At 30.8% G+C, this 27,176-nt stretch overlaps 1 protein-coding gene across 1 annotated transcript in view; it reads right to left on the bottom strand.

Moving 5' to 3' along the window:
• LOC131844583 (protein sickie) overlaps window positions 1-24,189 on the bottom strand; it is a 161,985-nt gene extending 137,796 nt beyond the window's left edge. Inside the window, exon 1 of the mRNA XM_059193496.1 lies at window positions 23,710-24,189. Within this exon, the coding sequence (XP_059049479.1) occupies window positions 23,710-24,189 (480 nt within the window). The remainder of the gene's footprint in view (window positions 1-23,709) is intronic.
• Window positions 24,190-27,176: the final 2,987 nt, after the last annotated feature.

Raw genomic sequence — 27,176 nt, 5'->3', positions numbered from 1 at the left:
CATATAATTATTCTAAACAATAAACATTGGAATTTATCTGTATAGAATATATAAGTAATAACACATTTATGAATCCCAAATACTAACAAAAACAAATCATATCAAACAAAAACAATCAATACCTATATATACTATAAAATTAATATACTTTTAAGTTATTTAGTTATCAGCTTAGTCAGATTTTGAGATAAAAGTGGTTTCATCTATAAAGACATTTCAAAGTTCATAATATCTCCATTTGAATTGTATGCCTGTAAGTTATTTATAGTGTGAAATAACGGTTCGTTTATGATCATTGGGATTAAATGTTAACAAATAAAGATCTCTCTTTCAATAAATGTTATTATGAGTTTCCGTTTCTATGTATTTCGGGACATTTGATGAAAATTTTAGATCTTACAAAATACATTTTAGACCAAAATATACTGTTAATTAGTAGGTGATTGAATAGATTTTTTTATAGATTAGCAAACAACTGCTAACTACCCACCGGATAGCTAGTGGCCACTGTCGCCTATATAATAAAAAATACTTTACATTTTGTGCAGAGCTATTCACATATATTATGTTATTATTCTGCTCTACCATGCCTTACACTTACAGAGCTAGCTGTTTGGTGGGTGACATAGGTGAGATAGAAGACCCCAATTAGACGACTTAGTCAACAACAAGGTCTATCTAGGTAAATAGGATTTGCTGTATATGCACCTACTAAGGCATTGTTGTTACTTACATTGGTTCTAAATGCAAAAAGGTAATGATTTACTCGTACTTAGTCAGCATGACCGAGATTCATATACCTATAAGTAATACAATACAACTTACGATGATTAAGTTTCAATTTCCTAGCGATTAGTTAAGCCGTTATAGAAAGTGCTATTGGGTAACAAACAAACTAATACACCCACTTTCACACGTAAATAAGTACTTTTGTATATTAGAAGGGTAAAAATGAAGGGTTATGTGCCTTTTTTAATGTCGAATCATAAAAAAATGTGTCGAAAAAAATTGGGGTTTTATCACCTCCTTTATCATTTAAGGGTATGAAAAATTGTTTACCTATTCTCAGACATACATAATCTACACACGAAATTTTGTTACAAATACGACTATTATATACCTATTAAATTATATTTTATACAATAGTTTGTTAGAATGTCATTTATTGATTAGTGCGATATGTGTAACATTAATTTATATTATTATGAAATAACATCTTTTCTCTAGCTGTTATCAGAAAAAGCTTAAGAATTAAGCATATTATCGTTAAATTTAACATAAACAATTTTTTTCATGGTAATGTCATTATGCATTAAGACATTTAAACGAACATTCCTAGACAAATAATTAAAAATGGAATAAAAAGAATAGGCCGACAGAAAGATAATTAAAAGTTTACAATTCCTCTGTTGATGTTTCTATTCACCGGCCTGAAATTGCGTAAGCTCATGTAAAACCCATAAAGAGATTACGGTTGCAGCGCCCGCGCCGGCCACATCCGATGCGTTGCGCGTGCGCCGCTGTTTATTTACACGGTTGTCAAAAGTTCGACACACGCGTGTATAAATAACCACGCGGAAGGTGCGCCCGCACTCCGGAGCAACGAACTTTTGTGACATAATCATAAAACAACCATTTACAGCATCTAACAACAATGTGAAACGATCCGTTAAAAGAAAACATGGCTACCGCAATCCCAGAAACTCCTAAGCCAGTTTGTGACCTATTGGAATGAGAAACAAGCTGACACGACGACCCACTTAATGGTAAGTGGTAACAATCGCCCAATTACATGAACACTACTATGCACATCATGTTATCTTGTGACAGCCATAATACTTACTGCTCATCATTTCCCATCCTTTCCTGAAAACCGAAACATAACTTACAATAAGCGAAATACTTGGAAAAACTATATTAATAAGAAGAGTACTAAGACATCAACAGATTGCACGTTCAATTTGGCCCCGATTATGCAAACGCTTAATATTATTAAATGTATTGTTTCATAACACCAAATTTTAACCTGACCAAAGACAATCAGGATAAAACTTTTGGGATCAACACGTATAAATAATATTATCGAAAATAATTAATTTAAATTAGCCAACGACATCACATACATTAAATTTAGCAAAAACAAAAACCAATGCAATAGAGCAAACACTACTACATAAATATGCACATGTGTGTCATTATTATCATTAATATTAATCAAATAAATGCAACACTCGACTCCGTTCCCTTATTGGATTCAATGTTTGAGCCTTGGATGTAGGGCGCCGATGAACGTACAATTCTACTAACCTATTGTTACGTGGGCGAGCACACTACGCTATTTAGCGGCTTACCTTTATAGTTGTTATTGTTATTAAGAATTGTGCCTTCGAAAGTTTGATCAATAATGCCAACTAGATAAATTTTATACACTATAATGGAACTCAAATATAGTATCAGAAATGCAATATAAAACTTGGATAACTCACACGTGACTACGCTTACAAATTATAATAAAATATTGTTATATAATAGTTTATATAAATACAACTATTTTAATTTATATTATATTCTGTTAGATATAATAATTTAAACTGTACGAATTCGTACAGTTTATATATATAATTATAATTATGCATAATTATAATGTGTCAAAATAATATAGATAATGTAATTGCAAGTAAAATTTATTTCTAAAGTGAGACGTTATTCACTCGATTATTTTTGATGATTCATATAGAGGCACAAGTTGATCGATGTTCGAAAATTATTATTATACTCCCTATTAGTGCAATTTATCTATGTTTAAAGTAAGATTATTTTGTACTCGGTTCCATAAACGATAATAATAGCTTGAGAGAAACAATGTACCCACGAGATTGATTGTTTAGACGATAATATTTCATGGAACAATCTGTTCATAAGATATTATTATAGAGTAACTATAACCATTGACAGCAGAAAAATATTATTCGACACAATTTAATAGAAAAGCAAAACAACATGTATAAATATTCAGATTCATATAATATTAAAAAAAATGCATATCAATTTGATGGAGCCATATGGTGCGATCGGAATTGTTACAAATTCTGTCATACTCACATAGATTGTGTAGTATATTACCTATCTACACATATTGAAACAATTGGCCTGTCTCGTATGACTAGATCAGTTACTTCGATTAATCTGGCCTTCATGGCAGTTGATGAAATATCTATCGTACTCTTAGGTGCAAACATCAAACAAATATAATAAACACAAAAGCTTGTGAGGATGGAAGGATGTTTCTTGCTCTTTCAAGCAAAAACTAAACTAATTAAGCTCAAACTAATTGAACATAAATTTATTACATAGACAGATTACATATGACTTTTTACCCGAATATTCAAGATCATCAATTAATTAAAAATATGTGCACGTGTGAAGTTAAAAAAATGTCAAAAGGTATTTTTATTCTGTTATAGTTAACAATACATTTTTTATTTGTCTTGTTGTATCTAGGATGTGTTGAGTCTGGGATGTATTAATGTATCAATTTGTATATATATTGTAAATATCTGATATAAAGCACAAAAGTTTAAATGTTTTCAGCCATTTCAGTCAAAGGGTTATTTTAGTTAAACTCAAAATTATGACTGTCACGTTTTCAATGAAACTATAAATAAACGAGAGAAATGGGTGTTACGAATAGCGATGTCTTACGGAAATGCCATAGGGACTTATGTAAACAAAATATCACGAGTATACGTATGATGGAAAATATATGTCGAATGGTCAAAAAGCACCTAAGCTTTTTACTTACAGTAAGTAGGATATTACGTTTCTTTTCTTTTAATTACAAGTTTTGGACAGTTGTCGCGCAATGAATTAAGTAGCACACAAAAAGTAGACAACTCCAACTTCTTTCATTTTGTTACCATTATTTTATCGCATTTACTTAGATTACATAGATTTTATATCAAAAGACTCTTTTAATATGTATATGCAGAGCGTGAATATTTCAATAGCATAATTTAGAGATTCACGATGATAGGTATTCAGTATAATATGATTCACTCAATCATTACCGTTTCATATAAATAACAACGGAAAATTTGAAAACAGAAACACAGCGACTCATCCTCTCAATGAGATCTGAATTCGAGTATTCAGTTCTTCGAATAAACTTATTATTAGTCACAAAACTAGGTAAACGTACCGACTTAGATATATTTGTAGGTGCAGTTGTTAATTTTTTTTAATATACTTTTCCTGTTCAATGGACACGTCCCGTTAATGATTTTGCAACAGATGGTATCTCATAACGGAAATAAACACTCCATTGTTACCTAAAAGGAGTGGCTTTGCGTCGTGATCTAGATGATTATTATCATTACGATTAAGCACAAGTGGCCAACCTACCAAACTACGTACTTATGTTTATTTAATAAATGAAATTTAAATTATCATATATTTTCTTATTACCATTATTTCGTTTATTAAAACGATTGAAACGATAAAGATATAAAAATAAATAATTGTTTCATAGACAATATTTATTCTAAGAATGGTAATAGAAGACAACCAACTTAAATAGCTTAATTGGTATTTATAATTAGTACTTTATCTAACACTTTCATTACAACCAAAAAATGATAGTATTTTAATTGTAACCCCAGATAGAGCACACAGAAGCAAATAACCAACCGCTACTATTGTGGTCAACAGAAGCACTCGATGTGCTCACATTTCCGCGACCCCATTTGAACCTTAAATAATAGAGGGAGAAGCCTAACTCTAGCACTGCACTTAGATTAATTTGCTTTATTTACTATTCTGTACCATCACTAGAGTGTTAGTTTAGAAATTAGAACTGAGAAAGAAAAAATAATGACCACCATTCTTAGAGTTTATAGGCGGTGTAATTTCTGGGACAATTGACACAACATTGCAATTCTAATAAGTGTCTGAGCCATGTGTATAACAGTATATTCTGCGACATTAATACTATTTAGATGTGTGGTATGTATACAATCCATCCATAACGTAGAAACGTGATGAGAAGAGTTGAAGTAAAATGACGGTATGATAAAACTTATGTAGATCAGAATATAAACGGTAAAAGGTAATTGTAGAACTAGGACAAATAAAATTTGTGTGCCTATTATCGTCTTAAAGTTTACTTATATTATTAAGAGAAATTATTATTTTGTATATAATATTACGTGGAATATAAAAATCTATTCACCTACATTCGACTACATTATTAGCGAGTGACAAAGCGTCAGCCTAATTATCAAAATGCGGAGTAATGCATATGCATCTTCTTCTGGATGAACTTTACAGGAATAGGTAAAATCTATTTCTTTTTACTATGCGCGGGAAATATTTCTGTGTAGTGCCTAACAACTCCAATAGATATATAAACTTTAAAATATCCTACTAGGCAGCTTTAAAATTTTATTTAGTTTTTTTGTGGAGTTTCGCATTCTGATAATTAGGGCGACGATAGCAACACTGCAAATTATAGCTGGGTAAATGATAACGCAACAATCTTAATAAAGATTACCATTGTTGTAAAATACACAATACCAAATAAAGTTAAACAGGTATCAGTACTGAGAAATTATAGTGTAAGTATTGATTTATTGATTATCTTGAAAGGTTTGGCTGCAGGATGGACAGCAAAAGATATATTTTCAACTGGTATTTATTTTTGTACGAATGATAATTGTTGACTATGTTTTTGTAAAACGTACGAATAATCTCTAAATAAGTATTGTAAGTTACACATAAATGTTTTTGAGTGGTGAAGCCAAAGTGGATTGCCATCAACAAATGAGGATGCTCGCAGTATAACTACCAGTCAGGACTCTAATGATACATAATAACTACTATAATATTATCTTATCTGTAGTCAAGGCAAATGGTCTAGCATAATTGAGCTATTAATAAAATCCAATCTAAAACATACGTTAAATAGCAAATATAAGCAATTAGGTGAGATATGTGTTCTATTAAAAGTTAATTGATAGAACTGACAATAATTGCATTACCGACAATACAATTACAGATTAAAATAAATACAAAAACAAAACATTAAAGAAAAAAGAAACATTTTGTAAGTATTCACGATTTAATCGAAGTCCATTTGCTGATGCAGAAACGAAACACGACCGTATAATAAATATCCAAATGCACTTACAACATGCCATTCCCGATTTATTGTTAAGCCATTGAAGTATTTAAATTATTCAGCGAGGTTATGCTAAGTATTTTATTTTGATATTGGTTTCCTTTTTATTATGTCGATTTAAAACCATATAAAAATTATGGCAACTAATAAAAGAATATCATACAACTGAATTTTTCTTAAGACGTCAAAAATTAACGTATCTTTTTTTAATGGCCCGTAATGAAATGTTATTATTTATTTCACTTGCATTTATTAGTTAACTGTAACGTTGCCCAGAAACCTGTCACATGGGGGTAACAAAACACTTGTGACCATCGGTCATGACCTGACAAAAGTGTCTGCTGATTCTCGACGGATTTAGCGCACGCGGTTGGAAGCCGCGTTGTCTATGCCAACGCGCGTGGCCCGTGCGCGCGCGTTCCTGTGACTAACGAAGCCCAAAGCGCATTTACAAAAGCTCCACACGTTAGAGTAGGATAGCGGACACTGCAACTGGGTTCATCCCGCCTAAACTATTATGACAGCATCAAAATATAATTAAAGCTATAATTTAAATCCAGAAACATAGAGGCACATGTGTTTTTGCAACTTATTTAGATACAAGTAATTGAAAATAGATCTACAGTAAAATTTAATAAAGCTTATAATTAAACTTATTTCCAAAATCATCGCATGTAGGATATCTATAACATGATTGAGCAATCAAAAAAGGGTTTTAGAACTTTTGCTCAATTGTCTCTACGTGGTATGTTATTATTATTTTAAAGACAAATAATAAAATAACAGATTACTCAATGTTTTTGGAGTCAATAATAGCCTTGTCTTCAACTCATTTTTTTTGTGACAAAACAATTATTATATTAGTTTAATATTTCAAATTATGTTCACCGATGAAAGATTGAAGCAGCAATAAAATTAAAGAACGTAAAATTTAGAGAAATATTCAGTACCTACATGCTTTTCTTAACTAAAATTTTAAACTTAGATACACTACATATTTTCAGTCTCAGAATTTAAGGTTAGTTTAAATATTAAGGATTAAAAAATATTGCAATAATACCGTACCCGCATTTTTATAATGAGCGTGTTATATCCGTTTTAAACCTATATTAAATGTAGCGGGTACCATATTTGGCATTACAGCATCATGACATGTTGACACCACATATATACTTTGTCACCCTCGCCATGTCACTAAACTTATATTCAACAAAAAGTGTTCTTTTGTTACAAGACGACAAGCCTCACGTCCGGGAAACACTTGACCCACCGTCGTATTTAGATCTTTTGTGTATGGGATAGACCGTGACTTATCCTATTTGGGCGCGTTAAAAAAGGCTATGAATACAATTGTGTTATTATCATAAATTTTGGGACGCCGCCACATTTTTATACTGACGTGGATCGCGAGCTCCTTGCTTTCCAATGAATTTATATAAATAAAATTTCTTTGAATCCAGTACTAGGTGTGTGGTCTTATGAGTCTTAGCCTAATGTGGTGGATATGTCATAATTACTGGCAATTGTACACTGTGCATGTAAAAATGTTTTATTATCGTCTCTCGCAAATGGGTTTAAGATCGTAAAACTAATAGTTTTAAATTGAAGCAGTACCTCTTATGTCTGTATTGGAATTGTAGAAATAAATAATTTGATCCTAACATTACAACTTACTATTTAAGATGTAAATAAGTGTACATACAAAAAATGTTCAACATTTAGGTTATGATGATATGAAAAAGTAAACAAACATAAACATACGTCAATACTCATCTTACGTATAAAAATATTCAAACGAAATTTTATGGTTTGTTTAGTTCTACGTAACTGATTGTAATTTCGAACTTATGCGAAATATACAGGATCTATATTTAAGAAAAGCTTTTACGTTTAATCCATCGATCAGATGTATTCGATAGATGTGTGTCCCGGTTTACACCATGTGTTGGTTACACACAGGTGGGAAAGAGACTTTGCATCTATTGAACTGATATTTTTATTTCAACTGTTAATATTCATTCGTATAATCAATGATTTTATAAACTTTTTACTCGTCTCAGTATATTGGATTTGTCGTTCAAAATCCCTTTGAGTAATATGACAGGCAATCATACAAAATGCGTAGATATATATGTCAGTATTTCCTAATTAGATATATCTAATTCCGAATATAAAAATAACAATTCCAATCACTATATAATTATTATATATTGTTGTATAAACTCAACATAATTTCTCACTTTATAAACATTATAAAATACTTATAATAGAATGTCAAGATCGATTCCAAAAACTAATATATATATATATATATATATATATAAGAACTACTTTTTTAAATATCAGATGGTTACTTAATTGGACAGTAGGGAAAAAATATTAATATAAAGAAGTTGACGTTTATAAGCGACTAAAAATTCTTACCTGTTAAAATGTTTTTTTTTTATTTCTTTTGAAATTGTCTATTAAAATATAAATATGTCTAACTCGTAAAGTGTAGTAGAAAACTATAATTTAATCTATAACCGCTAGTTACTGTGTTACAGAAACACAGGTGGGAAGACGAGGACGCTGCATTGAGAGGCTATTTTCATACATATTCGTTTCGCCACTACGCCCGCCGACGCCCCACATCAATGGACGCTGCGCCCAACTGCTTGTGCCTCCGCCCTACGATGATTCGAATAGTCCAAAGAATCTTGATATTTGAAATAATAGTTTGCGACAGAAATTTATAGAATTGTTATTATTGATAAAATCATTACCATTTACCATCACAAGGTTATGATTGGTAGCTATGGTGGCTGTACGACACTTATCACTACCTAATATATACGTTCCTGAATACTTTTTTTATAAACTTTATATTATTATGTTTCTTTATTAATCTTGATTACATACTTTAGATTGATTAATAAAATATACTGATTATTTATTAGAACTGCACAGTTTGCATACCTAAGAGGTACAAACCTCTAATGTCTATATGTATTTTGATGATGATGGTTGGCCTTCAGATGGATCGACAACTTGTTTTTCATTAGATAAAAAAATTGGAATAGCCATTGTATATGTTTATTGTTGCCCACAATCTTTAGCCAATATTATTCATTCAGTTTATCATATTAATAATCGCCCAGATGAAAGTCTTATCTATACTACAATGGTGCCAATATACGCTGCATTGGCACCATTGCAGTATAAAAAAACTAATACGGTCCATTTAATGGTAAATAGTTACTGTAGTCTTCTAAAACATCAGCAAACAAGTATGACAAATCCATTATTTTTATCAGATCAGACAGTATATGACTGACTGATCTATATCTACGTATACTATTTTCTAATATTATCTATGTTTATACTAATACTTTTAATACAATAATAAAACACCCTTAAAGAATTACTACAATTAATTTAAATATAATAATACAATCAAAGATCAAAATCGTTAATTCCGATTAGAACCGCAAATATAAATAGGCGGTCTTATTTTCTTATTTACGACTGTTCAGTCTTAAATATGCAACTTTTTATGATAAATTCAGCTTTTATTGCCACAGCCGCGGTAGTTTGCGATTGATGCCGATGCAGTGTGTATCTGGGTTTATGTTTTGTATATTTATATGAACTCTCATTGTAAACGTTTCTATGAAACATTGCATAATTTATTATACGTAATATAAACTTATGACAGCTAATATTAGTCGATGAGTAGTTTATTATTATATTATAATAGTTATTTAAGAACAGATTTATTTGCCTTATTGTATCATTTTACGTAAATACAGTAAGTTACCTTAACTTATTCAACTTGCTGTTAAAATTATGAAATACTAGCAAATTATTTTTTGTGTTATTTTTAAACCAATTATCTATTAGTATTTGTTTTCATGCTCTATTTCTTATCGAGTAAACGGAGAGTTCTTGTGAAGTAGCTTGTTACTCAATTCATTTAAATAATTAATACAATAAATACTTACCTTTATTATTTCTAATACTGTCTAAACAAAAGTAAACATTTATAATCCATACCTGAAACAAAAGAAATTTAACATTAGCACTCCAGTTTTTATGCACATATTAGTGCTAAGATATTTGGTACATCAGACCTTATTTAAACGAAACGACCATTTAAGTAAGGTCAACCATTTGATTGGCAATTTTCAATACAAATTAAGTTAGCAAATAAAATCAAAAAAAGATTGCATCCAATACCCAATCTGTTTTACTGACATTTAAGATATTCTTTTATTGTACAACGTAAGCACCCATTAAAAATGTAATTACAAAAAATGCATATAATGATAACACACATGATAGGCAATAATTAGATTATACGAATATTATAAAGAGGAATGATTTTATGTTTTCGCATTGAATAGGCTCCGAAACTACCGGACTCATTGGAAAATTATTTTACCTTTAGAATCCTACCCATATCCCTGATGAACATATTTGATAGAATATTTTCAAAAACATTAGGGATCCGTATGAAAACTTCAATAATATAACTGAAAGTGGGAAAAATATACAAAACAAAAATTCTTTTATCGCATACCTACGCTGCGGAATATATTGAGAATTATATACAAAAATACAATGTGTCTTACAGAGGATATTAACATCAATATTGAAGGGTGTACGTATAGGTTGTGTGTGTACGTTGAATTTTATATTTCTTGTTAAATACCAATGCGAAGCAGAGACAAGCCGTTAGTTAGCATATATTCACAAATCACATTGCTACCTTGCTCATTAGAGATCAGTATACCTGTTATTATATGCATATTGTTTATATCGGTAACTGCTACTTACAAATAACATGGCAAAAATATTGCTAGGACTATTAATAAAATGAGCAGCATTCATCTCGCCGCATTTAAGATCGCGGGTAATCTCGAGAACCATTGAAATGAATTGAAAATACGAGTATATTCATTCTTTTGATGAACGAGTCTTGAACGCCGTTTAATGATTTATGTATAATTAATGTAAACCTTTTCTCTACAGTAATAAGCAAAAATAATAAATCATATTGCAAGAAAAGTAGCCTGCATACTTTAACAACCAATTTGGTGAGAAAGGGAGGGAATTTCAGTAATGGAGTCCCCATTGCTAGCAATGTTTGGTAAATCAGGTTCACGTAATTTCACTCGGTAGGGGATAATATCATACCATCATAATATAAAAAAAGACAGAGAATGTAATAGGATGTACTTAGCCACTTATTTACTTATCACATTCATCTGATAATTGGATTTAATGGATAGCTATTCATAGGTATTATTTAATTACTCGTTAAAAAATATTATTTGTTGCGTCATAGAAATAATCAATAGTTAGTAGTATAATAGTCTATTAAGTTACGCTTTCTTGTCCGCAGTTTGTTTCTTACGGCTATTGTAACGAATTAGTTCCATAAGTAAAGTAACAGTAAATTAATGATAGATTCACATCGCGTCGACTCCTGGCAAAGTTACGCGTCGTTAGGTTCCAACAATGTTTTAGTACTGAATGTGGTTCCAGTCCGTTTATCGAATACTGTGCAATTTTCAAAGTACAAAGACATAATGCACATTTCAAATAAAATAAATAAGGTAATGCAATCCCGTTATTACTAGATGTAACTAAACTAAATAATTCACGCGTGCAAAACAGTGGACGCTGTTTTGTATGTAATTACTTAAATGGGTTTTCTAATGATAAAAGTTTTCATTTCTTCTTTACATAATATAAAACAGAGTCGCCGCCGCTATCTGTACGATTAGGTCTTTTAAATAACGCCGCGGATTTTATTGCATTTTTCATTAATAGATAGTGATTCAAGAGAAAAGTTTATGTGAATAACACTTGCATATTATAGTACACAAATACCGAGATATTTAAAGATTTGTAATGCTAATCTGCCAAGCCTGTAGTCACTTGTGTAAAATAAAACTACGTTACAAATCAGAATTTTCTAGTTTAGTGAATTATTAAATAATTATTTGTTATTATTACATAATTATTCATATTCAAAGTTTAATAATTATATCACCTTGTTCTAGGCAATATGCCTACTGCCTAACTTGTTTAAGCTCTCATTTTAAAAGCTCTTTACGAACTTTTGGAATAGATAGGTTATCTTTACCATATAAAAAAAAAACAGATGAAGTCCTGTGCAACAGCTTTTTTCCAATATTTTCCTCTGTGCATATTGAGGCTTACTTATTACTTTCAGACACGTCCAACATCCAATATCTGCAGATCGATCCAATATTTGGCGCAAATAAACTAGACAGGGATGTCTGGCGACTCACAGATGAGTGAGTCACTCACTGACTCACTGCCGGCTCACCTCTAGCGACTGAATTAAACTGTGCACAAATACTTCACCACTGTATACCTACCTATTTACATTGTACCTTTGTCTATCTAAACTTCTAATTGCACTACGACATTATTGTACTTGTTATCACGGTACTAAGTATAATTATATAATATAATATACATTTAAATTCTATTATATAATATTATATTAAGGAATTCACGTATATAGTTCATCTAAATATTATAAAAACCATGTAATAAATTAATAACTATGTAAATAAATTGTTTCATTTCATTACATTAATGTGTTATTTTTAGTCAAAATTATGATTATTATGTATTCATATATAAATACATAATAATGATATAAAATATACTAACACTCAATGATATCTAGTTATCAAGTAAGGAATGCCCTGCAGTATGATCCACCCGACGAAAATAGGTATAGGCACAGATAACATAATATTACATAGTATAGGTAATATGCTTAACGTTTTTAATATACCATTACAATATTCCATAGAAAAGCTAATTTATTCTAAACTAATATTATAAATGCGAAAGTGTGTATCTGTTTGTCTGCTTATTACCTTTTCTGAACAGAATAGATTGTACGTGTATTATGAGGACGGACATAGGTACAAAAGATAAGGAGACGAAAGCGAAGGTAACCGTTGTTTAGAAAAAAATGGATTTTAATAATGCTCAAAGTAAACTGTGTACTTCACTTCTTAGAAAATACAATACAGCAAAACTCTTTTACTTTCCATTACGATGGCGGACTTAATTTGTTTTTATTTCATTCAATTTGGAGCACAATAAAGACCCTACATAATCGAGTTGCAGCAATCACAAAGCTATAAATCAAAATAATTCGGTGTGTTCGAAACAATTAAGCCTAAATGGTGAGGCGGGAGCGCGAGTATGTATGTACGCGTACCTCATATATTCATTTAATTAAATTACCAATTTGTTAGGGTGTGAAAATATTTTCTTACAATTTTATTCCAAGACTACAAAAATTTCAAAAATCAAAAGATAGATTGTTTATTTATGATTTATAATAATTATTATAATATCACTAACTGTATTGTATACATTCAGGTTAAACCATTCACCATCTTATAGCTGTATGTAAATTATTATAATAATAATTAATATCGTTTAATTAATACGTTACTTACACCATTCAAAAGATTTAAAATTTGCTTATTTAAACTATTAAAGCTTACAAAAGAAAAAGGCTACAACTAGAATTTTGCCCTTCCTCACTAGAGGCACAGAATTATACTAAATCCCGATAGTAGGTTTCCACGTGAATGGTAGAATAATATAAATAAGAATAAAATATTAATCAACGAAATTATCTATCGATATAAAAAATATAAATCTTCAAGACAGGGTAAAAATATATAAGAATAGGTCTATTTAAACATCTATAATGTCAGTAAAACTTAGTAACACAATAACGCACTTCCTATGGTCTCAGATTCGATTCCTCGCACGGCACAAATATATATATTCATGAGTATGATTGATTGTATTGATTTGGGTGTTTTCTGTGTAGGTATATTACGAAACTTGACCGGAAGACGCAGCGTGGGAAGGCCTCCAGCAAGGTGGACCGACGATCTGGTCAAGATCGCGGGAAGGCATTGGATGCGAGCAGCGCAGGACCGATCGTCGTGGAGATCTTTGGGGGAGGCCTATGTCCAGCAGTGGACGTCTTCCGGGCTGCGATGATGATGATGATGATATTACGAAACCACTTTTGAAAAAAAATTGTGTTTATGTGTTTCTTATTGTGTAAATTGTTTTCGTCATTATTATTCCTATATATCTTTGACTTACTTATATTATATATGTAAAATATATTCAATAATTAGTTTGTATACACAAATATTTAAAATATTAATTAAAAAATGAAGAACATTAGTAATCATCATATATAAATACTAGCTGTCCCGGCAAACGTTGTTTTGCCAAATAAATTAATAACGCTATAAAAATATAGGGGTTGGTGATAGAAGGGTGAAAATTTAGGGTTGTATGTATTTTTTAATAACACGTAATAAAAAAATATAAATAAAAAATTATGCCCAAAAAATTAAAAAATAATGTTACGGGTGGACAACCCTTATCACTTAGAGGTATGAAAAATAGACAGTAACCGATTCTCAGACCTACTGAATATCCATTTAAAATTTCATAAAAATCGATCAAGCCGATTGGGTTTGAGTATTAACTAACATTCATCATCATCATCATCATCATCGCAGCCCGGAAGACGTCCACTGCTGGACATAGGCCTCCCCCAAAGATTTCCACGACGATCGGTCCTGCGCTTCTCGCATCCAATGCCTTCCAGCTAACTAACATTGTGACACGAGAATTTTATATATAAGATGAATAATCTTGGCAGTCCCCTCATGGATAAATACTGATTGATTCCGTCCACTGACTCGACAATGACATTATATCATTTTGACGGGACTTTGAAGGTTTGAAATTGATTGCCCACAATTTTGATTCAAAGCACGATACGCAACGGTAAGCCAATTAAACTGGTGCAAATCGTAATGAACCGTTAATAATGTACGCAGTGAATACAAACATCGTGCCCGCTCATATCTCTATTTGTTTAGTAATTAAATTTGAAGGGACTTGAGGGCCTAATGACATGTCACACAATGTGTATGTTGAATTCCAATACTGTTGCGAAAATTTTATTTCTTTATGTCAAACATACAAGTACTTTTCGCCATTCTCTTTTCAAATGTTGATAACTGTATAAATGTAACGATTCTGAATAAGTTTAAAAATAAAATATAAAAATAATCCGATAATGTATACCGGTATTCTTTTTATTTTATTTAAAACTATTAAATCTACTTTATAATATATAAATACGCTTAGAGAAATGTTGGATATAAAGGTAATATAAAATTTTTCACAACTATTAGGCTAATCGTACGCAGGCAGATATTGTATGCGAAGGAGCAGACTGTTGTTGTTCTCAGTTGAGTAGGACAGTATAGACTTTGTGTAAGAACTGACGCTGGTCAAATCTTAATATCATCAAATACCTACATGATGATATATTTAATGTTATTTTCCTCTTTTATAGCATTATTACAAATTGAAAACGAGTAGATATAAGTACAAAATATAATACATTGTAAATTTTTATATCCGTCACATTTAAGTTTAACTTGACTAATCAAGAATATCATTCAATATATTTATAGTCTGAGTTATGTATATAGGAATCGCAGACATTGTCTGTCCTGTAACCATATGTTTATAAGTCTATGCTCGTTTATTATGTTACATGTTGTCGGTCCTGTGTCGCCTAAATGTCTGTGTATGTTGACAAATGTGTATGTTACATGGTAGTTAGAAGTATCTGTCTGAGATAGACATGAGTACATCTTTTATTTTATATTCATTATTATTAATTTCATTATTTAAATTTCTGTAAAGGATTTTAATTATAATAATTAAACACAATAAGAAAATAAGGAAAATCGGACGTCACTGAAAAAAAGAATTAGACAATTTTTATGGTAGAACATTTTCAGAAGAACCCAAATCAATCCAATTACGGCTGCCCTGATGAAGATTGACAAAATACAGCATTAAGGGTAAAAAAAGTATTCGATACTCGACCTTTGTTAGCTTCTGTTCAATCAAGTTATTGGAAAACAACAAATAGGAAAGTAATAAATGTAACAAGAATTTTATAATTATTACATTATTTAAAAACCGTAATAATGAATACAATAATAAAAATATTGCGACGCTTGTCTTTCAATCCTATTCTACATCTATGGGAAGTTGCAAACACATTTCAAAATATCACAAAGCATCGTAATAAATGTTGCAGCATAATTCTCAAAAATTGCACCCCAATTTTATACAGAAAACTAATAGTCTTACAAATAGTTAATTATATGTATTAATTTACACAGCATACTAATTAATGAAATTTTGTATGAGCAACAGTACAAAATACATTGTATAAATCTAAATTAAAGCAGGCAATGGAATCCTTAATTAATGGGTTTCTGTGTTATGTTTCCAACGTAACGCGATATACCTACGCCTTGTTTTACTAATCGCAAATTAACAATCTGCATAACTCTTCATTGGCTATATTAAAATTCCACTTTAAGAATGCATATAGTCCTTAATTTTAAAACAGTACACAAGACGCAACTGCAGTTTGCTTTCAGTCGTCGTAGATCATTTCATATTTACCATGACATTTTCTAGTTTCTATAACGATTTTATAATTTTTGACCAAATGGCAAACATTGTTAAATAACACTAGTCTTATGGTATCCTAAGCTTCTTTAATCCTAAGGTAGCTTCTAACATTAATCATAACATTCTAACATTGATCCTAAGGCAATGAGAATTTTTAGTTATGGGATATAGTAGCCCCCTCGCTAGTAATGTGTGGTAAATTACAGTATAGTTATATCGACCTATACGCGTTTATCATTGTGATTTCTAGGTTAACATCTGACATCACGCTTATTATCCGCCTATGGTTGCCAGCATATAGTTCAGTAAGACGCGTGCACCGTTCCACTACACAATTTATAACATAAATCTTCACGACATTCTACACGATCCGTAAGGTAGCGAATTACAACTGGCGCTTAATAAACTCCCGGTTATGACGATCTTTTGTATCCAGATTCTATCTTCATTCATATCATCCAAAATACAATGCAAAAAAGAAACATATCCATTCGTTTTGGCCGCCATAATGGAAGAACAACAAGAGAAATTTTCGCTGGATCCCCTCATAAGCGGTTTCGGTGAAAAGGACCGCGTTTTTCATATCATGGGGTGAATGGCATTATACGGCTATTCCCGACCCGGCGGTGCAGAAAAACCAGAAAAACCAATTTACATCGACCGCTTCATATTTCCGATTATAAATAGGATTCGCTGGCATAGTGCAATGCAAGCCACGCTTCATAGTACCTAGATATATACAGCACAGGCACTATGAAAACTTTCGTTTTTCCTATATCTTACTCTTAATTATGTTATAAATGTGAAACTTTGTAAGTGTGGATTAATAGATCCATGGATGGATGTGTGTTTCACGCAATAACTACTGAACGGATTTTTATAAAACTTTACAGTGATATAGGTCATACATAAGAATAGCACATGCTATAAATTTAATGCAGGTGAAACCGCGGGCCTAGCTATTATACTAATATATCGGACACATGAGTTAATATCTGATCCAAGATTGAATATGTACTTAATTATATTAAAATTAATGTTTACAACAATTAAAGACCTCAAATTATTATAGTTAAAACATTTTTTATGCTGTCGAGTTAATTTAATGGAATGATGCACCCATCTCTAACGGTTGGCAGAGCAGAGTTACTATTCTCCACTCGGAGAATGGTAACATAAAAGTTAGGTCTCTAGCCCATCATAGGGAACTACTAAATTTACGACTATACTTTCAAGGGGTCTCCCCTTGAAAGTATGGGAAGAGGTTGACCTAAGAGTAACAACCGTCTTACACTCTTAAGCCGTTGAGTAATAAAAGCTATCTGACTCTCAGACGTATTCTACATATATAACTTATCAAAAATATTCCAATAATACACTAAATTCATACATTGTACATTCTCTACATCATGGAAGATATTTGTGCACGTTTCTCTGGCTTTGAACGCTTATAAAACATTTCATCTATTTTCTTATGAACCACTATTATTCAATTCAATCTGAGACAATAAAATTATAAAATTTTATGATTCATAACTAACCTTTCATAGATAAAAATAATGTTTAAAATAGGCAACTGTAGTAGTAATATTTTATTTATGGGTTGAAATAATTGTATTGGTAGGTATCAAAATATTTTAAATTCTGTGGCAGTGGTTAATCAATTTCGAGTAAGCCTCGGGCATCACCACAAGCCCACCTGTCCACAATCCGAGCATGCCTTACGTAATTTATTCGATGCTGTCGCTTGACCGGCATGTGGTACAGATGACGTCATGATGTCGGGTAACGATCAGGGATGTCATCCGTATGAGGATCCTCGTACAGATACGACAATTTTGGTCTTCAGTACGAGGTCAAAGTTCAACTTAAGTAAAGTGTTACTTCATTGACTAAGAGTCAAAATCTCGTACAACGTGCTTGTACAAAGCTGAAAATGTCTTCAGTTCGGAAATTGGTCAGGTTTTATGTTATCGGAATGGCACATAAGCTGACAACCCCTTATTAGTAGTATCCATCGCCTATTTTCATGAACAGTACCATGTTCATTTATCTCATAGATTACAATGCGCGAGGACTAGGATGTTATGCCATTAACCGAAACACAATTTACAAAGCAAGCTGCTTTGTAACTTGTGTTCGGCTGAAATAGGTAGACAGAGGCATCCACGCAAACAACTTTTTACAAATCTAACCACACTACATACATTATAATTATTATCAAATTAAAACTTAATATATTAATAACAATGAGATGTCAGAGGTTAAAGAGCCAAATTGACTTATTCATAGAATGTTATAAGATGGCAACCCTGTAACATGGACTTTTCGCTCGTCAAGCAGCATTGTTGTTTTGCACGCTGACAACTGGACGCGCCGCGGCTTTTTGGTTCACGTCAAGAATTGCTCGCATTACCATTAGTCACAAATCAATGTTAAAAGATTTAACATTACATTACCCATTCATAACGTAGTGGTTTGAACACTAACTTTGTATACAGAAGTCCTAAATTGTTTTAATATACATAAAATATAGTTTATATTATATATTGTATTCTCCTCCTTAATGGAGGTAATAATCAAATTTAATATTACTAATATATTAATAGCGACGACTAAATAATCATCAATTATTATTTTTAATTACAAATTCCATATCTTCACTCTTTTGTTGTGAAAGTTAACCACTTAATATTATATATAGTAAAAAAGAAAGAAAAATGGGTCACAAACAATGACTAATAGTACGTTTACATTTAATAGTATTGTTAGAAATTCTATGTTTTAGTCTTTGTTTATTGTTAGTGCAAATTCCCTTCTGAAATCAGCTAATGATATAGACAGACAAATAAATCTATACGCTGCTAAGAAAACTATAAGTAAGTATAATAAATTCTGTATGAATACCAAAACTAATTTTGTTTACATAAAAAAAGAAGTTTATTTAATTAGAAGTAAAATATACATTAAAAGAACTGCCTCGTTCAGACCGCCTGTTAGGAAGCGATCCTTCTTATCGAGCTCCCTCACTACTTCCTACATATAATTAGCCAGGCAATAAGTCTTTCACTGAAATATTCAGTGAACTGTGCGGGACGTCGCCGCGTCGGAAGCGAATGAAGTTGTCAATGCCGATTAAAGACCCCTCACTATGAAGTCCATTGAGGGCGATGTAACTTTCATGTTTTGCCATGTTCTCTGTCTGGCAGTGGCACATAGAATTACACCTGAATGTATGGTATATTATTAATATCCAAAATAAAGAAAGATATAGATAAATATGTTAACGTTAATTTATAAATTATTATGCATAATAAATAGAGGGACGATCATTAAATATATAAAAAAAACATATATACGTCCTCATTAGGTTTAAGGGCTAAGTATTTTCAGAGTCCAGTAAAGTTGAATCACAAAAAGATTTCCATATTAAAATATTTGCTCATCTATCACATGTCGGATACTATAAAAAAAATAAATGGTAGTCTCTTAGAGAGGGTGCATCATTGATGGACTTTTAGACAAAGATTGGGGGAAGTGATCACTGCATAAATATTATTTCTCATTCACTTTTAGATAAACACCATATAACTGAGAGCATCAATATATACATAAATATCAATGGAGTGACAAAACAATTTACTGGACTATTATCATATTAAGGCATTAGTAAATTTATCCATCGGGTATATACAGAGTTAGGTAATAGTTATAAATCAATAATAATCGATTACAAGTCTTAATGTAAATCAAGAAAACGAATACTTCGTTGTGTAGGGTTATACCTAATAGTACCTAAGGTCAGATTTCCGGAAATAAAAATTATTCTTATTCGTAAAAGTTTTAAGTTACTACTTACGACTATGTTCATTTATAGGAATACTATAAAAAAACTTATTAAATTTTACTACAAATTATATACTATTGAATGTTCTGCCTTGTCATATTATTTTATTAAATGTTTAAACAACTAAAAAACATTAATAAAGGATTGATCTATTATGAACAATAAACGAAATTAAAGAAAAAAAGTATTGTAAGAAATACTGCCATAGAATTTATAATTATCCATTTCATATTAACCCTATCACAATCAGGTAGACGTGACAGGCGTCAGAAACACGGGTTCGATTCCTCATACATATTCAAATGTACCCACCTAGGTGCCTCAGGGACAGGCAGGGATGATTTGCAGAAGAGTTCTTTTTAACCATATTTTAAATATAGAAGAAAAAGTATTTCTTTATTATATTTCTGTGATTATGTTCAACTAATTATCAGCCACTATAATTAAGGTTAAGTCTTCGATGCTGCAATTAGAAGACAGGTATTTAAAAAATCTGATACCACGGAATTAAAGTTCATTGTTGTAAGTTCTTTTAAGGGTCAATTCTTCATTTAACTTCTAAAAGAAGTAATTAATTCGTCAATCGATTCAGTAATTTACCCCAGTGCTTCTTTTAAGTCGAGAGTCATGATTAAAAAACTCGCTAAACGCATAGAAATAAACACTACAGCTATACTACTATATATAAACGCACTAATTACTTATGTATGTAAACAAATTAGTAATGACTAGAAATATTGTCTACCGCAATTTGTTAAAAGCAATTATTTCTACAATTTACATTATTTATATTAACGTATTATTTTTTGTGACCAGTCTATGAATGTAAATTGGAAACAAGTTTATTCATAAAGTTTAATTGAGCAGATTGTTGTCATCTCGTTAACATCCGCTTACAAATTCGCTACCGCTTGGTTATTCGTTATTTTGAACCTACCTCCGGCAATTCAATATGGAGGAAATATGATGTGAAGTATTGGCTACAAAATGTGCGTACGATGCATCATTGGTAAAATAATATGACATTCATTTCTTACACTTATTTATTACAATTTCATGATAAAATAATATAGCCACAACGGTAGTAAAATATGTATATGGATAACAAAAAGAATACTTACAAGAATAAGTTACTATTATTAATTATCGCTATCATTATTTTGTACGAAAGTCTTTAAATACACGTGCCTATATTTTGTTTTTTTGCAACTGAGTATATCAACGTAACAAAAAGGTATATATCAAAATGGCACTATGGAAAATTACATCCATATTACACCGTAATAATGGGATATCAGTTGTTCATCTGTCCCCACTTTTCCGGGTCGTAGTGAAAGCGTAGAAAATGCGAGGGGTGGTTCTAGAGTGGAGACTAAAGTGCGATATTGTGGCCAAAACGTCGGAATGAATCCGGTAAAGGAACGATAAATTAAGCAGCATCACATCGCATTTGTGGTTTTGATACTTGTAATGAGATTTTTGGTGTAGGTAAAAATAAGTAAATACTTCCTTGTAATGTTATATTACATTTTCTTAAAAAGAATGGTTTCTCTAATACTTTATAACCTTATAAATATACATACTTGAGTTTAGTATAGTGAGATAGATAAAATGTATTTTTTTTTAAATAATGAAGAAATATGTCAGTAATGTATAATTTAATTAATTATACTATAATATTAGTTAGAAACTAATAGTAATATTACTTATACCTAAAATATTTTTTGTAATTTTATTTAATTTCGTTTTTCTCGGGGAGATGTATAGGATGTATATGATGTAATAGTTTTAAAATATAAACGTGTTGGCAATTAGCTGTAAGTTTATATTGTGTTAATTAAATAAATAAAAAAAAACGTATGTAATTTGTAATAATATTTATAAATAAATTATTGATTAACACAATACAGAGTCAGTATTAACTCAAACGTCGTTATTATTATTTGCTTGTCGAGTACCATCCTTGTAAATCAAATACAAAATTAAATATTATTGTTATTTTAACAATTAAAAGGCACTTTATACTATTTTTCTGCTGCTATAATTAGGCGAATCTATCAACACCCTATTTATAAAAACACTTAATTGATAAGTCATTTAAGCTGCACGTACCTATAATACACTAATCCAAAACCTCGAAACCCTCTTTTACACAACAGTCGGTTTAAGTAACCGTTAACAGTACAACCGTAAAAGTACAAAAACATATCGTATTCATGAAAAAAGTTAGGACACAAATATAAGCGAAAAGTGTACTCTCTATAAGGCCAATATCTAGACAATTTTAGAGCAATAATATACTGGTTAAGAATTACGAAAAATGTTAAAAGTTGTCAAAATTATCACTGTAACAAAGTAGGTACAAAAGTAATTAATTAGACTTTCGTCATTACTACGACTACATCATATCATTATATTCATCATAAAAATAGATTTTTTATAACCATCTACTACACATAGGTCGTGTCTAGGATTATGCAGGAATGGATGAAAATAAAATCTACAAACATTTACATACCTATTAAACTAAATTAATGCCACATTACACAACCAATGTGTACTTTAAATTCAATTTCAAGAACTTTTCAACACAATGGCGGCCCTTGCAGAAAGCCGTCAGCTGGGGACACGTTTAGATTAAATTTTCATTTTCTTTGCAAAAACAGTCCCAATGTTTAACAGCATTTCTAGGGTTACCCCAAGCATTCTGTAAACCAATTTGGAATAGATTTGCATGCAAAATTACTATTTTTCAATACTTTCAAGTAAAACCAGTAAGAAAACGAAGATTTTATTCCTGGATATTTTATATGTATTAGTACAAATAGTGTTTATGTTCCATGTAACGACTTGCCCTATAATATACGTTCATAAGCCAAAAAAATCAAGTGCCTCCTACAACAATTTTATTATTATAAATTATGCAAGTATACTTCATGCTTTACTTTCCTTGAGTCTGAATTTTAATTTTACAAATCCATGTACCATTTGTTATCCACATATATATATTTTAATATTTCAGAATTTTTCGTCGTTTGGTTGTATAGACTTACGGCTAAATGGGCATAAATCAAAAGACACAAAAAGTTAATATTAATATTACCTCAATAGTAGTCTTGCTCGAAGATTGCCATTTCATAAGATGCTCTCCTTTCAACGACCATCCAGGTGCGTAACTGATTAGGCCTCCGCCCCCGGCACCCTTTATTCCATTAGCGACGTCAGCCGGCTCCGCTTTCGACTTCTTGGGACTTGTTTGTAGCCGGAAAAAGCTGCGACCGTGTATCTTACAACTTTTAGAGGGGGAGAAGAAAAATGAACTCTTCTTAGGCGATTTTTCTTGCTCCTCGCATACTTTAGAACATGATGGAGTCTCCTCAGTAGGGACATCTTCGATTTCTTCAATAGCTGTGCTACTGCTGGGCTTCGGTCCCGAGTTTTCGTCAGCGACAAAGAGAAGTGTTCGTTGTACAAATGGTGTTGCCTTGTTATAAAACTCGTAAGGTTCTGGTACTTTAAAACTAGATGGTATTGTTGTTCGATGTGACTTCGAGAAACGTCGCTCCATATATTTTCTAGCCATTAATACCGTTGTCTATTATTATTTATTTCATTTAAATAACACTAATGTAGAAAATAATTATTATTTATTAAACAGGTACATATTGAAACAAAAGGATATTTTTTAATATTTGTACAATTATTGCACTACTGAAATTCAATAGCGATTCCTTACAATCAAAGGCAGAAAGTAACCAAAAGAACCTAAATAAACGGGGCAGAATAAATCCATAGCGACCCCTCTTATAAGATAGGCGGGTGGAAGCGTAAACTATACCCCTCCTGCAAGGTGACTGCTGAAATTTCAATATTGTCGACTATGAAACTGGAAAACATATTTATTTCTAAATATAATAATATTATATTATTTTTTAAATAAATAAATTATAAAAGTGGTTTAATGTATATTACGCGTCAAATTAATTAGTTATAATAACATTTGCTTTTTCTAGACAATGTAAAAACCACCTTAAATATTCTGCATGCATGATACAATGATCTATCTCACTATGATTCCCTTGAATAGCAATAAATGTATATACTCAAATAAATAATTAACTACAGATAGTACAATAAATCACTTTTAAAATATTTAAAACACTATTAAATAATAGTGCTCCAATTAAATACATTAAACTCACATTTTCTTTTCCATTTATTCTATTAAACTGAAAATCTTAAGCGACGAGTTGCAATTTTCACGCCGAACCTTCGCGATCGATCGCTGCGTACGTAAACATTGCCGCCCCAACGTTGCGTATACAAATAACCATATTCGCGATGCACCTTATAGCACTAGCAATAAGGTCAATATTTCCTTAAGTTACAAGCTTGTATAATTTGTCTTATGCAGAAACTTCCATGATCAGGCTTTTGAAGAAATGTTCAGTGGTTGTGTTACGAGGCAATGCGAATTATTATGACGAGTATTTTAACCGCTAGTTTGGAAGTTTAACCTAATTCCGTCGTCCGTCTGTGTAACTTCCGTGGTATTACTACCACGGAAGTTACAAAGTTTAATTAAGTTCATTTTTAATAATTTCAGACTTGAGGAAAATATTTAGTCATTTGGATTTTGTTTAAAACCTGTTTTGTACATAAATATTTAAAGACATTATAAAAAACAATTGAAATATATTCACATAAGTCAACAGACAACAGTCTTTGATTTCATACATAATAATGTATAATATATAAAAGAACCGGCAAATACAAACATTTAGTGGTCCTTCGAACCTTTTTAAAGCCAATACATGGCAAAATATATATTCAACAGAGTTACAAAGTCCTAAATAGATGCATTTTAGAAGAAAATATACAGACACAATTATAATACTACTCCATGTGTTTGGTGGGTAGAGTCATTAAGACAGAATTCAATAAGGCACCTTTCATAGACCTATAAAAAATGCTTGTTAATTTCATTATTTCCTGTACATTTTATTCATAAATTAGTTAATATTCATATTCACATCTTCTAAGGTGGAGTATGTTTAAAACCTGTTTTGTACATAAATATTTAAAGACATTATAAAAAACAATTGAAATATATTCACATAAGTCAACAGACAACAGTCTTTGATTTCATACATAATAATGTATAATATATAAAAGAACCGGCAAATACAAACAGATTTAGAAATTAATAACAATATAATGGATAGACAAAAGTAGAATTAAGGAATTTAGTAATAAATACAATAACTATTTATTCTGCAAAAAAGGGCAAAAGGGCAAAAGGGCTAATGCCGTCCAAAATTGTATGAGGTAAGGCTTATCGCACAGAGTAACTCCTAGGAAGTAAAAATGCATCATTTCCAAAAACATTACAATATAGAATTTATAATAAAATTAGATAAAAATACAAACTTTTTATAGTTAATATCAGCGCTAAAAGAACATTTTGAATACCTACAAAAAGTTAAAACAAAACCACAAATTAGGTTTAAGATTGAGCATCGAAAATTTATCACAACAAATTCCTATTAATGTAACAATAACAGAAAGGAAATTTGAGTTGGATAAACATCTGAATAGTTTGTAGTTTAGAAATAAATGAAAACAACAACTAACAGCTTTAAATTCTTTCGACTTTGGCCGGAATGATTAATTTCCTGCTATATTTACTGCGGCATTACTTCCGAAACAAAGGGAACACGTGAAATAATACAGCCAAGTATAAAACGTAACCCTCTCCATTTGGCACGCACGACACTCCACCATCCACAACAATCAAGTTGATATACTGGGGATAAATTGAAAGGCAAATTGTACCTTTGTATAGAACATGTAAACTGGAATACGACTTTATATACAAGATGTTATAATGTATATTGATTACTAATATATTACAGATGAGTAAAAATACACATAAGTTATAAAAATTAATATAAGTTTTAATAACAATTGAATAATTTAGGTTTTCTGTTTATTTATTAATAAAAACTTTATACATACTCGAACTTTATACACCAAATTTAACTAAAATTGAATACATCATTTCAAAATTTCAACTAAAAACCTCGCAGATAGTGGAAGTTATCAAAATATACCAAAATCTAACAAAGGATAGATGCTGAGAGAAAGAGAAATAGCTTGTGAAAATTAAATTTAATCCTGGAAAGTCCTGGATTCCAAGTATGTTTACCTCGTGATTTCATGAAATCTGTTTTAGCACATTTAATATAAAAATATTACCTGGATAACGCTGTAATATGAGTGATACCATCAGCTTAACAGTTTAGCTTTGAAAAAGCATCTAATATTTAGTTGTAGCTGGATGTGAAAGTTAAAATAACAATTTCATTGCCACCAGTGACTCACATCATAATTCCAATTATCCGAAATACTTCCTATTGGATTCACACGGTGATCAGAAAATCAACACCTTATAGTATAAACATTCATAAAACTTGTGATATTACTATAATCATGGAGTCAATACAGCATAACGAAATATGTGCTTCATTTTTATATAACAATTAATGAATATTCTATAACAACAAGAAA

This window comes from Achroia grisella, unplaced genomic scaffold, assembly GCF_030625045.1.
Source record: "Achroia grisella isolate CSIRO2021 unplaced genomic scaffold, CSIRO_AGI_Agris_v1 utg402, whole genome shotgun sequence".
NCBI lineage: Eukaryota > Metazoa > Arthropoda > Insecta > Lepidoptera > Pyralidae > Achroia > Achroia grisella.
The sequence above is the reverse complement of the archived record's forward strand: the minus strand, read 5'-3'. Positions and strand labels throughout refer to the sequence as shown.